This window comes from Oncorhynchus keta, unplaced genomic scaffold (assembly GCF_023373465.1).
Source record: "Oncorhynchus keta strain PuntledgeMale-10-30-2019 unplaced genomic scaffold, Oket_V2 Un_scaffold_20222_pilon_pilon, whole genome shotgun sequence".
Classification (NCBI taxonomy): Eukaryota; Metazoa; Chordata; class Actinopteri; order Salmoniformes; family Salmonidae; genus Oncorhynchus; species Oncorhynchus keta.
In genome coordinates this window covers 97,501-112,500 of record NW_026290855.1, presented here as the reverse complement: position 1 = coordinate 112,500, position 15,000 = coordinate 97,501, and the positions used below count along the sequence as shown (strand labels likewise).

The following is a 15,000-nucleotide window of genomic DNA, read 5'->3' as shown; positions in this document are numbered from 1 at the left end:
GACACAACCACACACACTCAGACACACATACACACACTCAAACACACACACACACACACGCGCGCGCGTTCAGACACTCAGACACTCAGACACACACACTTAATTTCACATATCACACTTATTCAGTGATTTTTATTTCATTTATTTAGAAATGTGTGCAGGATCAATTCCTTGCAGTGAATCCTCTGGTTTCCCTCATTGTCCTGATATAACATGAATTCATGGTACTGTGAGTGATGATGATGATGATGATGATGACAATGATAATGATGATAGGATCAGCAGACTCAGTCAGTCAGAATAACCAGTCAGTCAGAATAACCAGTCAGTCAGAATAACCAGGTCTACTTCATGATGTCAAAGTGATGAACAAAAGCTCTAGTCAGAGGGAAATAGAAAACAACTTTTTTTACTTCTTTTAATTTCTCTTCTTCAAAAAAACAATGCACAACTTGTACCACAATATTTGAAAAAGCTAAAAACACTTCAAAATATTAGTTTTGTATATATATATTTATATATCTATAGAATTGTATTTTTTCCTTCTTTCAAAACGGATGCCTGTGAGTGAGTCTGTGATGTGTAATGGTGGATGGCCGGGTGGAGGGGGGGGGGACCACACACACATACACACACACACACACACACACACACACACACACACACACACACACACACACACACACACACACACACACAGGCGTAGTCTGACACACAAACCAGGCCAGGCTGTCATAACAGCTTCATAAGAGCTTATAACAGCTTATAACACACCATGCATATGCTCCTGTACTCCTACACAGAAACACATAGACAGTAACACTGTCCTCCAATCTCTCACAGCCTCCATATTACAAACATATAAAAAGAGCATGACTGCGGAATGTTTCAACCTCTCGCAGGCCCCTTACAGTCATCCATGGAGCACCCTTCTACTCCCAGCCCCCCTTTCCTCCTCTCCTGTTCTCCTCCTCTCTGCCTCTTCGCTCCCTCTCTCGGGGAGCAGGGTGGGTGTGTGTCTGTGCTTGTCACCCTCTGAGGGTGTAAGTGCTGCTTGCGTTCTTTCCTCCCAATAATCCTAAGAGTTCATTCTTAAATCTACTACAGCCAGTTCAAGTCTGAGAGACTGAGTCATCAATGGTTAGTTCTCAGTACCTCCTCACCAATCTCTCTTTCTCCCGGAGCTACTGACAGACTGGCAGTACATGGCCAGTCTTAGTATTAAAATCATTTAGAGTTTGAAATGAAACCTTTCCATCTCTAGCTGTTGCTTTAAAAAAAAGATAGCACTAAAGAAATTGCACTTGGACAACAGAGCCAAACAGCAGTCACTTCACTGTGTGTGTTGGGTGTTTTATATAGTTTTAATGCCTTCTGTTGTGTGACTAAGCTCACACACACACAGACAGATTGCTGGGTCACTCACGCTGTACGTCGTCTTGACTGACGATACCTTTTTTTATTTAAATGTCTCCTTCCTCCAATTTCGCAGGGGGAACACAAAACAAACACAGCTTCTGTTTCCCTGGGACATCATCAGAGCGTCACACAGCTACTCACACAGACTGCCTTCCCCTGCCCCTAGGACAGACTGCTATGAACTTCAGACTGAACCGAATCAGACTGAAGCAGGCCCAACCAGTCCAGAACAAAGACCTGGGTCTTATTTTCCTCCTTCAGGCATAACCAGACTGAAACAGGACAGAGAAATGTCCCTTTCATTTTTTTTGTCATCCTTTCAAATCCTCCCTTCACATGAGAAAAACGGTCCAGATAGAAAGTGGTAAGCATATGAATAATTGTCTTTATGGCGTGAAAAGCATTTTTTGATTGGTTGTCCTTAATGAGTGAAAAGCAATTTGATTGGCTGTCTCTCAGCTTGGCTCAGCGAGTCTCGCTCCTCTGAGCGTGGCTGCGTGGTGCTCTGGGGGAGGTGGGGGGGTGTCTTAAACAGGATGTGACACGTATGTGTGGGCATAATCAGCCCAGGCAGCATCAGTAGGGCAGAGTGTCTAGGAACCTGTCAATCAGAGGTGGGGGTGGGACTAGGTCCTCCAGCTTCAGGTAGAAGATCCTCTGCAGACCCTGGGTCCTCTGGGAGCGGAGCTCCGCCCTAACACCCAGCACACGACTTAGAGGGGGCGTGGCCTTGGAGGAGGAGGAGGAGGAGGAGGAGGGGCCAAAGCCCAGGTGGTCTCTAAGGCAACAGACCACCTTGTTCTGCAGCTCCTCAACACGCTTACTGTCCTTCAGTCCTGGGACCTGCTCTGTGGAGACAGAGGGAAAAACGGGTTACACACTAAACAGATACACAAAGAGAGATACAGGACACACATGCACACAGTGCTCCTCCACTTGCTCAGAGCGCTACCAGCTCGAAGCACAAACTCCATCTTGTTTTCCATTCAATTCCATCTCATTAGTTCCTGTGGATCTTGTTGTTATTATGTTACCGCAGCCTTAAACCTTAAACAGGCTCTAAACCTCCGAGACATACACACCCTGTCTGTGTCTCTCACTGCAGATCAATACACACACTAACCTAACATACCCCCCACCCGAGTCCTGTGACGATTTACATATAAACACACACACACACTCTCACATAAACACACTCGCCTGCTCTAAGAGGTTGACATCAACACAAGTAGCCAGTGCTCAACAATTAGCAGATTATTCGCTCCTGTGAGCAGCCAAATGAGATTAGACACACACACATTCACTGCCCTTAGCAACCCGACCAGCCTTAATGTGACACTAACTCATTCTGTAGAGAACAGGGTGTCCAGACAGTCACACACACACGTAGTTTGTGTCAGAAAGAGTGTGTGTACTGTGTGAGTGTGTGTGTAGAATGCTCGCCTCAGTGTGAGACGTCTACTGTCTGTGTTGTTGGACTCTTTTGTGCGCTGTGTGTTTGGTGCTGCAGTCACTGCCGAGGTCCTTTTCACCTCTCACTGAGAGAGACAGCTCTCAGACCTCATGCTCTCTGCCTCACCTCTATACCCTCTCATTCTTCTCTGAATCCATTCTTTCTCTCTCTAACTGAGTTCCTGGGGAGGGAAGGAGGGATCGATGGCTGTCTTTCTGCAGAGGCCACTCTGCCGCGGTCGATGGTTCTAGCAGCTCTACAGTAGCAGTGTCCTGTGTGCTGTGTGGAGGTGGCAGAGTGCCACTGAGAGCCGTTCGGACACCATTCCAGAGCCGAGCTCCACGGTGACCCGGTCGATCCGGCACAGAGTTAAGTGCTCCCCCAGAGAGGAGAGGAGAGGGTGGGGGACAGGGATTGGACTGTGTGTGGGGGAAAGGGGTGTAGTAGAATTTGAAATCTCGTATCTTTTCAAATTTAACCAGGCAAGTCAGTTAAGAACAAATTCTTATTTACAATGACGGCTTAGGAACAGTGGGTTAACTGCCTTGTTCAGGGGCAGAACGACATATTTTTACCTAGTCAGCTTGGGGATTTGATCTAACAACCTTTCGGTTACTAGTCTAACCACTAGGCTACCTGCTAAGTAACATGTTCGGCAAAAAATAGTTCAACGAGGGTAAATAAAAGAGTGAGATAAAAGGTTTCTCTTTGTTGAATGACCCTCTGCTCTCCCCTGTCTGCTCTCAGCTCTTTACTCACTGTCTGTTGAAGTGTGTGGGGGTAGAGTCAGATAGTGTATTCTGTTCTGTGTGCAAGAGGCATTCAGCAGAACACACACACACACGAAGGAATCAGTGATGCTCCTACGTGGTTCACACTCATGCTCTGATTAAGGGACCAGGTGTCTGACAGGTGCAGCAGGTGCTGCCGGAGATCAGGTGTACCTTCCGGACCGAGGTGTGTTTAAGTGTGTGTGTGCTAATGTCTGTGTTAGGGTATTAGGGAGTGTGTGTTAGGGTGTTTGTGTACTTGTTTTATTACATTAACGGGACCCCAATGTCCTAACATTTCACCTGAATGTCCTGAGAAGGTAGGAAAACAAGATCTTTTTTGAAAAGTCAGGAATTGTCAGGTCCTGAATTTATTCAAATGCTATTTTAAGCTTAAGAGTTAGGGTTAAGGCTAAGGTTAGGGTTAGGTTAAGGGTTAGGGGCTAGGGAAAATATAATTTTTAATGGACCAAAAATGTTACACTACAAAAAGTGTGTGAGACGTCTATGAATTTAACCTGATTGCTGTGACAACACTGAGTGACGAGGCTTAACCTAAAGCCTACAAACAAAGGATTGGGTGTGTATTACCTGTGTGTGTGTATGTGTGTGTGTTTGTGTGTGTGTGCGCATGGGTGTGTGTGTTACCTGTGAGCAGCACCAGGGCAGTCAGGCAGGAGAAGGCGGATGTGTCCAGGTTGAGACTCTGTAGATGAGAGGAGAAGTCTCTGATGGAGTCCAGCCACTCTCCAAAACCTCTCAGACACTGGAACCTGCTCAGCACCAGGCCATTACAGAACACCAGCTTATCCTCCGACAACAAAGACCTGACAGAAAGAGAGAGCAGAAAGAGGGAGAGGAGATATAGAGAGGAGAGAGTGAAAGAGAAAAGCGAGGGAGTAGAGAGAGAGGAGAGAGATGAGATAGAGGAGAGAGAGTAGAGAGAGAGATGAGAGAGGAGATAGTAGAGAGAGAGGAGATATAGAGAGGAGAGAGTGAAAGAGAAAAGCGAGGGAGTAGAGAGAGAGGAGAGAGATGAGAGAGAAAGGAGAGAGAGGAGATAGAGGAGAGAGATGAGAGAGAGGAGATAGAGGAGAGAGTAGAGAGAGAAAGGAGAGAGAGGAGATAGAGGAGAGAGTAGAGAGAGAAAGGAGAGAGAGGAGATAGAGGAGAGAGTAGAGAGAGAAAGGAGAGAGAGGAGATAGAGGAGAGAGTAGAGAGAGAAAGGAGAGAGAGGAGATAAAGGAGAGAGAGGAGAGAGAGGAGAGAGAGGAGAGAGATGAGATAGAGGAGAGAGTAGAGAGAGAAAGGAGAGAGAGGAGAGTGTGAAAGAGAAAAGTGAGGGAGTACCGAGAGAGGAGAGAGAGGAGAGTGTATTAGTAGACAGTGTAGTATAAATATTGAACACACAGTGCGTTGATCTCTGTGCCCTGAGTGTGTGGTGGGAATCATATGTCTCTTAGGAGCTTTCCTATTGGCTTTTAGTTCCCCGGTCTAAAACACTGAGCAAGGAAACAATTACAATAACTACAAATGAGAAACAGTGGCAGCACACACACACACACACACACACACACACACACACACACACACACACACACACACACACACACACACACACACACACACACACACACACACACACACACACACACACACACACACACATCAAACGCAGGCATGCAGCTGATTAAAGTTGTGTTTTCCAATTAGAACGTTTTAAAGCATTCCTGTGTTTCTGTGCAGCGGTGTGGGGGAAGGTGAAGGGTTAGAGCAGAGGGCTGTGTTTGTGTGTGTGCATGCATGTGTGTGTGTGTGTGTGTGTGTTCGTGTGTGTGTGTGTGTGTGGAGGGGGGAGCAGGGGTTAGGCTGTGGTACACAGTGGAAACACAGATCTGGTTTGTAAAGCTTTTCTCAGATGCATTTAACCATCGTTTACACAAACAGTCACCCTACTCCCCTCTTACTATAGAGAGATATAGAGGGGGAGAGGGAGAGAGAGAGAGAGAGCGAGAGAGAGAGAGAGAGAGAGAGAGAGAATGAGAGAGAGAAGGAGAGAGAGAGAGAGAAGGAGAGAGAGAGAGAGAAAAGGAGAGATAGACAGAGTAGGAGAGCGATGAATGTTCTTTATTAGTGCCTTATAGGTGAGCGTCTCTTCCTTCATATAAAACTCCAAAGCAGAGAGCTGATGCATCCAGCAGAGAGAGAGAGAGAGAGACAGGGAGATGAGGAGGATGAGGGAGAGAGATGGGGAGAGAGAGAGACAGGGAGATGAGGAGGATGAGGGAGAGAGATGGGGAGAGAGAGAGACAGGGAGATGAGGAGGATGAGGGAGAGAGATGGGGAGAGGGAGAGACAGGGAGATGAGGAGGATGAGGGAGAGAGATGGGGAGAGGGAGAGACAGGGAGATGAGGAGGATGAGGGAGAGATAGAGAGAGCGAGAGAGCGAGAGAGAGAGAGAGAGAGAGAGAGAGAGAGAGAGAGAGAGAGAGAGAGAGAGAGAGAGAGAGAGAGAGAGAGAGAGACAGTGAGATGAGGAGGATGAGGGAGAGAGATGGAGAGAGAGAGAGAGAGAGGGGGGAGATGAGGAGGATGAGGGAGAGAGATGGGGAGAGAGAGAGACAGGGAGATGAGGAGGATGAGGGAGAGAGATGGGGAGAGGGAGAGACAGGGAGATGAGGAGGATGAGGGAGAGAGAGAGAGAGCGAGAGAGAGAGAGAGAGAGAGAGAGAGAGAGAGAGAGAGAGAGAGAGAGAGAGAGAGAGAGACAGTGAGATGAGGAGGATGAGGGATGGAGAGAGAGAGACAGGGAGATGAGGAGGATGAGGGAGAGAGATGAGAGAGAGAGAGAGAGAGAGAGGGGGAGATGAGGAGGATGAGGGAGAGAGAGATACGAGGAGGATGAGGAAGAGAGATGGAGAGAGAGAGACAGGGAGATGAGGAGGATGAGGGGAGAGAGATGGAGAGAGAGAGACAGGGAGATGAGGAGGATGAGGGAGAGAGATGGAGAGAGAGGAGGAGGGAGGGGAGGGAGGGAGGGAGGGAGGGAGGGAGGGAGGGAGGGAGGGAGGGAGGGAGGGAGGGAGGGAGGGAGGGAGGGAGGGAGGGAGACAGGGAGATGAGGAGGATGAGGGAGAGATAGAGAGAGCGAGAGAGAGAGAGAGAAAGAGAGAAAGAGAGAGAGAGAGAGAGAGAGAGAGAGAGAGAGAGAGAGAGAGAGAGAGAGAGAGAGAGAGAGAGACAGTGAGATGAGGAGAGAGAGATGGAGAGAGAGAGACAGGGAGATGAGGGAGGATGAGGGAGAGAGATGGAGAGAGATGGAGAGAGAGGGGAGGGAGGGAGGGAGGGAGGGAGGGAGGGAGGGAGGGAGGGAGGGAGGGAGGGAGGGAGGGAGGGAGGGAGGGAGGGAGGGAGGGAGGGAGGGAGGGAGGGAGGGAGGGAGGGAGGTTGTGTGTAGCCTCATATGAAAGTCTGTACTAACATTAGCTGTGCTGGTTAGCAGTTATGAGAGAGATGAAATACTGTGTGTCTAATTATCCTCATTACAGTTTAAGAGAACTCCAACCTCATCTACACACACACTCATAAAAACACATGAATGCATGCACCCACACCCACTCACATACACAAACAAACACACACACAGAGACATACTCACTCACAAATAGACACACACTCTTAGCACTTGCCAGTCAGTACCAAGTGGGGATCCCAAGAGTAGAGGAGAGGAGAGGAGAGAGGAGAGGGGGAACAAGAGAGAAATGAGAGGGAGAGAGGATGGATGGATGAAGAGGTTAGTAGGGGGCACTAGAGAAGAGGAATGAGGGAGGGGTCTGGAGAGGGTCCAAAGTAAGAGATGGAAGAGAGACTCAGCAGACAAACACACACACACACACACACACCATTGCTCACTCCTGGATGTCTGCCACACATTCCTCTCTCCCCTGACTACAACCGTCACCACAGAGATCACCCAATAACCATGACGACCATTTTTGAGTGATTACGGCAACACCAGCAGGACCGGTGCAAATATACCCTACACACACACACACACACACATACACACACACAAAAACACACTCATGTGCATGGTAACACATACTGTACATTTGGGGCCGGAGGCATCTTGGTTCACCACAGGGCCATAGCAGGATCGCAACTGCAATCATAGTGAGTGTGTGTGTGTGTGTTTGTTTGTCTCTCTCTGCAATGAGTGAAAGGAAGAGTACTGAAACCACCGTGTGTGACGTTCCTGTGCAGTGGGAGGTGACTGCATGATGTTTGGTTGCTGGTGTGTGTGTGTGATGGAGGCCTCTCTGAATCACCAGTCCAGAGTGAGTCAGAGGCCCAGGCTGGTGCCCCCCTGGTGGGGCTGAGACGCCACCACCCACCCCCTACCCACCATGCACCTGGAGGCCAGGCTGGGGATAGGGCTGTGCTGTACACTTTCTAATTGTGTAGAGTTTTAGTAGAAGTAACATACACATGCTAAATGCAGTGTGTGTGTGTGTGTGTGTGTGTGTGTGTGTGTGTGTGTGTGTGTGTGTGTGTGTGTGTGTGTGTGTGTGTGTGTGTGTGTGTGTGTGTGTGTGTGTGCGTGTGTGTGTGTTTTCTGTCCCAGACAACTGCTTAGACAAAAGGATGAGCTTGTACCCCTCCCTTTGCCATCCCATAAATTTAGCCAACCACATACTCTCGGGGTCAGTACAGTAACCCATAGCAACGCTGTGGTACAGACAGGCTGGGGTGCTCACAATGGCACTGCAGGTATCCACACACACACACACACACACACACACACACACACACACACACACACACACACACACACACACACACACACACACACACACACACACACACACACACACACACACACACACACACAGGAGCTGAAGTTTGGCCGTTACAGTTTAGACAAACTGAAGACTTATAGAATGTTCTGAAGTAGAAACATGACGTCAGGTCTAAAGTTGACTCAGCTCTGTCAATAAATGACTGGTTCATCCCTCTATAAACACTCACATGCCTACACACACACACACACACACACACACACACACACACACACACACACACACACACACACACACACACACACACACACACACACACACACACACACACACACACACACCAACTTCTGTACGTCAAACACCAGACTCAAGGGATCGGAACCGTGTCTCCGTCATGATGGTCTCCATTCATTAAGAAAAGAAAAACACAGCTAGAGACAAGGCCAGGTAGGTGTGGCCAGGTAGATGTGGCCAGGTAGATTTGGCCAGGTATGTGTGGCCAGGTAGGTGTGGCCAGGTAGATGTGGCCAGGTAGATGTGGCCAGGTAGGTGTGGCCAGGTAGGTGTGGCCAGGTAGGTGTGGCCAGGTAGATGTGGCCAGGTAGGTGTGGCCAGGTAGATTTGGCCAGGTAGTTGTGGCCAGGTAGATTTGGCCAGGTAGGTGTGGCCAGGTATGGTGTGGCCAGGTAGGTGTGGCCAGGTAGGTGTGGCCAGGTGGGTGTGGCCTGGTGGGCGTGGTCAGGTAGGTGTAGGCAAGGCCACGTGGGTGTGGCCGGGTGTGTGTCACTCCTCCCCGCTTACCTGTGGGCCAATCGCAGGACGAAGAGCTCCAGAAAGGCGGAGTCTATGAGAAGGTTTTGGTCATCGCCGTGAAGCTCATTGAAGCCGGGCAGCCGGTCGGCCCAGCAACGTGTGGTCTCCATGGAGATGGTGAGCAGCCTATAGAAGAGCTGTATGTACTGGGTGTCAGAGGAGGAGGAGGGGGCTTCCGCCGCACTGAACTATCGTACAGAAAGTGAGAGGGGAAGGAACGTAGTGGGTTAGAGATCAAAGGTTGGGTTGGAGAGAATGAGAGAAACAGAGAGACAGGGAGACAGAGAGAGAGAGACAGAAAGACAGAGAGACAGAGAGAGACACAAAGACACAGAGAAACAGAGAGACAGAGCGAGAGATTGAGAGAGAGAGAGACAGAAAGACAGAGACACAGAGACACAGAGAGAGAGAGACAGAGACACAGAGACACAGAGAGAGACAGAGAGAGAGAGAGAGAGAGAGAGAGAGAGAGAGAGAGAGAGAGTGACAGGGACACAGAGAGAGAGAGACAGAGGAACAGAGACACAGAGACACAGAGAGAGACAGAGACAGATGGAGAGAGACACAGAGACAGAGACACAGAGACACAGAGAGCGAGACAGAGACAGAGACAGAGAGACAGAGGTAGCCTACCTGGCTGTAGTCTAGTTCCCTGGGAGTGCAGTGTGAGTAGGCCCTGAGCAGAGCAGAGAGCAGGCTGAGGGGAGGCGAGGGAGGCGAGGACTCCGCCTGCAGCGGGCTCTTTGGTTTGGAGGGCAGACGACCTCGACGGCCCTTCAGGTTGTCTGTACGCACCACTGAGGAGAGACCATAGAGAGAGAGAGAGGGAGATCAGCTTTCAGACAGGAGAGAGAGATCAGATTTCAGACAGGAGTGAGAGATCAGATTTCAGACAGGAAAAAGAGATCAGATTTCAGACACGAGAGAGAGATCAGATTTCAGACATGAGAGAGAGATCAGATTTCAGGCACGAGAGAGAGAGAGATCAAATTTCAGACAGGAGAGAGAGAGATCAGATTTCGGACAGGAGAGATAGAGAGAGAGGTCAGATTTCAGACAGGAAAGAGAGAGAGGGGTCAGATTTCAGACAGGAGAGAGAGATCAGATTTCAAACAGGAGAGAGAGAGAGAGATCAAATTTCAGACAGGAGGGAGAGAGAGATCAGATTTCGACAGGAGAGAGATATCAGATTTCAGACAGGAGAGAGAGAGAGAGATCAGATTTCAGACAAGAGAGAGAGATCAGATTTCAGACAGGAGAGAGACATCAAATTTCAGACAGGAGAGAGAGAGATTAGATTTCAGACAGGAGAGAGAGAGATTATATTTCAGACAGGAGAGATAGAGATCAGATTTCAGACAGGAGAGAGACCAGTACCACATTAGAGGGAGAAAATGGGTGAGGATAGCAGGTATGGCTCATTTTGGTAAACTGCTGATGAAAGATGAAAATCCCAGTCCCATCCTTCCCACTGTTCCACCATTCCCACTGTTACTGGCCAGCAGAGGGCAGTGGAGCTGTGGGAGAGTTACTGTGGGAGAGTTACTGTGTGAGAGTTACTTTGTGAGAGTTTCTGTGTGAGAGTTACTTTGGGAGAGTTACTGTGTGAGAGCTACTGTGTGAGAGTTTCTGTGTGAGAGTTACTGTAGGAGAGTTACTGTGTGAGAGTTACGGTGGGAGAGTTACTGTGTGAGAGTTACTGTGTGAGAGTTACTGTGGGAGAGTTACTGTGGGAGAGTTACTGTGGGAGAGTTACGGTGGGAGAGTTACTGTGTGAGAGTTACTGTGTGAGAGTTACTGTGGGAGAGTTACTGTGGGAGAGTTACTGTGGGAGAGTTACGGTGTGAGAGTTACTGTGGGAGAGTTACTGTGGGAGAGTTACTGTGAGAGAGTTACTGTGGGAGAGTTACGGTGTGAGAGTTACTGTGGGAGAGTTACTGTGGGAGAGTTACGGTGTGAGAGTTACTGTGGGAGAGTTACGGTGGGAGAGTTACTGTGGGAGAGTTACTGTGGGAGAGTTACTGTGGGAGAGTTACTGTAGGAGAGTTACTGTGGGAGAGTTACTGTGGGAGAGTTACTGTGAGAGAGTTACGGTGTGAGAGTTACTGTGGGAGAGTTACTGTGGGAGAGTTACGGTGTGAGAGTTACTGTGGGAGAGTTACTGTGGGAGAGTTACTGTGGGAGAGTTACTGTGGGAGAGTTACTGTGAGAGAGTTACGGTGTGAGAGTTACTGTGGGAGAGTTACTGTGGGAGAGTTACGGTGTGAGAGTTACTGTGGGAGAGTTACTGTGGGAGAGTTACTGTGGGAGAGTTACGGTGGGAGAGTTGCTGTATGAGAGTTTCTGTGTGAGAGTTACTGTGGGAGAGTTACTGTGGGAGAGTTACTGTGGGAGAGTTACGGTGTGAGAGTTACTGTGGGAGAGTTACTGTGGGAGAGTTACAGTGTGAGAGTTACTGTGGGAGAGTTACTGTGGGAGAGTTACGGTGTGAGAGTTACTGTGGGAGAGTTACTGTGGGAGAGTTACTGTGTGAGAGTTACTGTGGGAGAGTTACTGTGGGAGAGTTACTGTGGGAGAGTTACGGTGTGAGAGTTACTGTTACTGTGGGAGAGTTACTGTGGGAGAGTTACTGTGGGAGAGTTACTGTGGGAGAGTTACGGTGTGAGAGTTACTGTGGGAGAGTTACTGTGGGAGAGTTACTGTGGGAGAGTTACGGTGTGAGAGTTACTGTGGGAGAGTTACTGTGGGAGAGTTACTGTGAGAGAGTTACGGTGTGAGAGTTACTGTGGGAGAGTTACTGTGGGAGAGTTACTGTGGGAGAGTTACGGTGTGAGAGTTACTGTGGGAGAGTTACGGTGGGAGAGTTACGGTGTGAGAGTTACTGTGGGAGAGTTACTGTGGGAGAGTTAGAGGGTGACACGGATTGTGTGGGTCCTAGAATCAGTAGGAGATGCCAGTCTGTCTGATTTTCACAACTTAAGTCCTTGTCTTACCAAAGCAAAATGTGTGCATTGGGCGTGTGCACCTGTGTGACTGCTGTATAGGCCAGACCATTACCGGCCAATCACACCATCATTAGAGATACACACCATCACCATGGAGACCAGGGGTCAGATTTACCTTATTAGAAGATGTGTTCTATAGGAAAATGAGCTAACGGGACTGATTGTGATCGTGCACGAGAGTTTGTGTGTGAGTGTGTTCCTACCCTCCTTCACCATGCCGACACTGAGGCACTTCTGGAAGCGGCAGTACTGGCAGCGGTTGCGTCTCCGTTTGTCCACCGGACAGTTCTTACTGGCCAGGCACACATACTTGGCATTCTTCTGCACCGTACGCTGTGGGGACACATACACAGAACAAGTGAGTGTGTGTGAGAGAGAGAGGGAGAAAGAATGTGTGTGTGTGTGTGTGTGTGTGTGTGTGTGTGTGTGTGTGTGTGTGTGTGTGTGTGTGTGTGTGTGTGTGTGTGTGTGTGTGTGTGTGTGTGTGTGTGTGTGTGTGTGTGTGTGTGTGTGTGTGTGTGTGTGTGTGTGTGTGTGTCTGGATCAGCCACCACGGACAGGAAGAAGGGACACAATCAGCCACCAAACACTTGATTTATTTAATTCAGTTTGTGTTTTTTCTCTCCGGTGGAGAATAGAGGAGGAAGCTCGCAGGTCACATTTTAATTACGTGTTGAAAGACGGCGGTGACATCAGGATAATTAGATCAAATTAATTTCCCGACATGCCTCGCCTGCAGGAGGGACAATTTTATTAGCGCGAGGGGGATGACAATAGGCATGAGCGCGTGGCGTGCCGAGGCGGGTCCCGCGAGACAGGGGACGGCGGCCGCGGAGCCGCGTGATCAGATTGTTTGTGAAGCTAGCGGGTCAGCTCTAGTGGCACCTCCGGGGCCTCGCGCATCGCGCCTCTCAATGGGCCCCTCGGGAGCTGTTTTCTCCTCGGCTTGCTCGCGCCATTATTACTGACCTTATTAAAATGAAATCAGAGACGGCCCTGCGCGCTCCCTGCACAGAGGAGAACAATATTATTATGACAGTTTATTGAGTTGTCCATCTATCCCCATGCACGTGCCAGGCTAATGGAGCGAGTCTGATCAGTAGGGTAGCCTACTGTGCCTGCTCTGATCCTGCTGAGACACTGGGAGAGCTGCCCACGGACAGTCTGGCTGGGTGCATGTTGGTGGTAAAACACACAGCAATTAAAGAGCTAAAATAAACAACTTCACCATCTGCATACGCAGTAATGACAGAGTCATTTAATCAATGCAAATCTTTATATTTGCAGTCGTTACATTTCAGTCTCCTATTTGGTGACCCTGACTGGTCTGGTTAACCAGTTCATAGTGTCAGGGAGCGCACGCCAGGATAAACTGAGACCAACAAACTGCTTTAAAGGATCCTTTTATTAGAGGTAAATAATGGAACCCTTTGGTTCCTGAAGATGTAATGAGTCTCTGTGTAACTGTCTGAGATGGGCCGGCTCTATAGGGTCCCTCACCTCCTTCAGCGCCTCTAAAACACATCAAAACAAATCAATCCAATTAGGAACCCCTCGCGCCACACATGCCTGGTCCCCCGGGAGACCAATAACACACCAATTATTCCATATGCTCCGGCGCGAGGCCGGAACCGTGGCGTAATGGAGGGCGTGCGGGAGGAGAGGGGTTGTCATGGCGCCCCTGATTGCTCCGATGTCTCGCTCTCATCTCTCTTAAACGGTCAATGACCCATGCATGCAGAGATAAGTTGGTTATGGTCATTATTGAGGCTAATGTGGTTGAAGAGAATTACATCCTTTTAGGCTTTAAGTTAAACATGATGATACACTTAATAACAGCTGTCTGAGGCTGAAGCACGATGGCCGGACAACATCAAATACATGATTTATAAGGGACCACTGCCTGTTTAATAATAAAATATATTATTCTGTTCATGTAAGCTTTATTCTTAAATATGCCTCTTAGTAATTAAAGAAATCTCCATCATGATATGATTTACATTATGGTTCTACATTATGGTTCTACATTATGGTTCTACATTATGATTCAACATTATGATTCAACATTATGGTTCTACATTATGGTTCAACATTATGATTCAACATTATGGTTCTACATTATGATTCAACATTATGGTTCAACATTATGGTTCTACATTATGATTCAACATTATGGTTCAACATTATGGTTCTACATTATGATTCAACATTATGGTTCTACATTATGGTTCTACATTATGGTTCAACATTATGATTCAACATTATGGTTCTACATTATGGTTCTACATTATGATTCAACATTATGGTTCTACATTATGGTTCAACATTATGGTTCTACATTATGATTCAACATTATGGTTCAACATTATGGTTCTACATTATGATTCAACATTATGGTTCTACATTATGGTTCTACATTATGGTTCAACATTATGATTCAACATTATGGTTCTACATTATGGTTCTACATTATGATTCAACATTATGGTTCTACATTATGGTTCAACATTATGGTTCTACATTATGATTCAACATTATGGTTCAACATTATGGTTCTACATTATGGTTCTACATTATGGTTCTACATTATGATTCAACATTATGGTTCAACATTATGGTTCTACATTATGATTCAACATTATGGTTCTACATTATGGTTCTACATTATGGTTCAACATTATGATTCAACATTATGGTTCTACATTATGGTTCTACATTATGATTCAACATTATGGTTCAA

The 15,000-nt window shown here is 47.9% G+C and overlaps 1 protein-coding gene across 3 annotated transcripts in view; it reads right to left on the bottom strand.

The window, feature by feature from the left end:
• Positions 1-126: 126 nt before the first annotated feature.
• The window catches only part of LOC118381584 (nuclear receptor subfamily 4 group A member 3-like), a 33,907-nt gene continuing 19,033 nt past the window's right edge, over positions 127-15,000 (bottom strand). For all 3 annotated transcript variants that reach the window (XM_052514941.1, XM_052514943.1, XM_052514942.1), the window contains 5 exons: positions 12,464-12,593; positions 9,889-10,052; positions 9,244-9,443; positions 4,291-4,469; positions 127-2,267 (listed from right to left, as the gene is read on the bottom strand). In XM_052514941.1, coding sequence (XP_052370901.1) covers positions 1,996-2,267; positions 4,291-4,469; positions 9,244-9,443; positions 9,889-10,052; positions 12,464-12,593 — 945 coding nt within the window. In that variant the 3' untranslated portion in view covers positions 127-1,995. The remainder of the gene's footprint in view (positions 2,268-4,290; positions 4,470-9,243; positions 9,444-9,888; positions 10,053-12,463; positions 12,594-15,000) is intronic.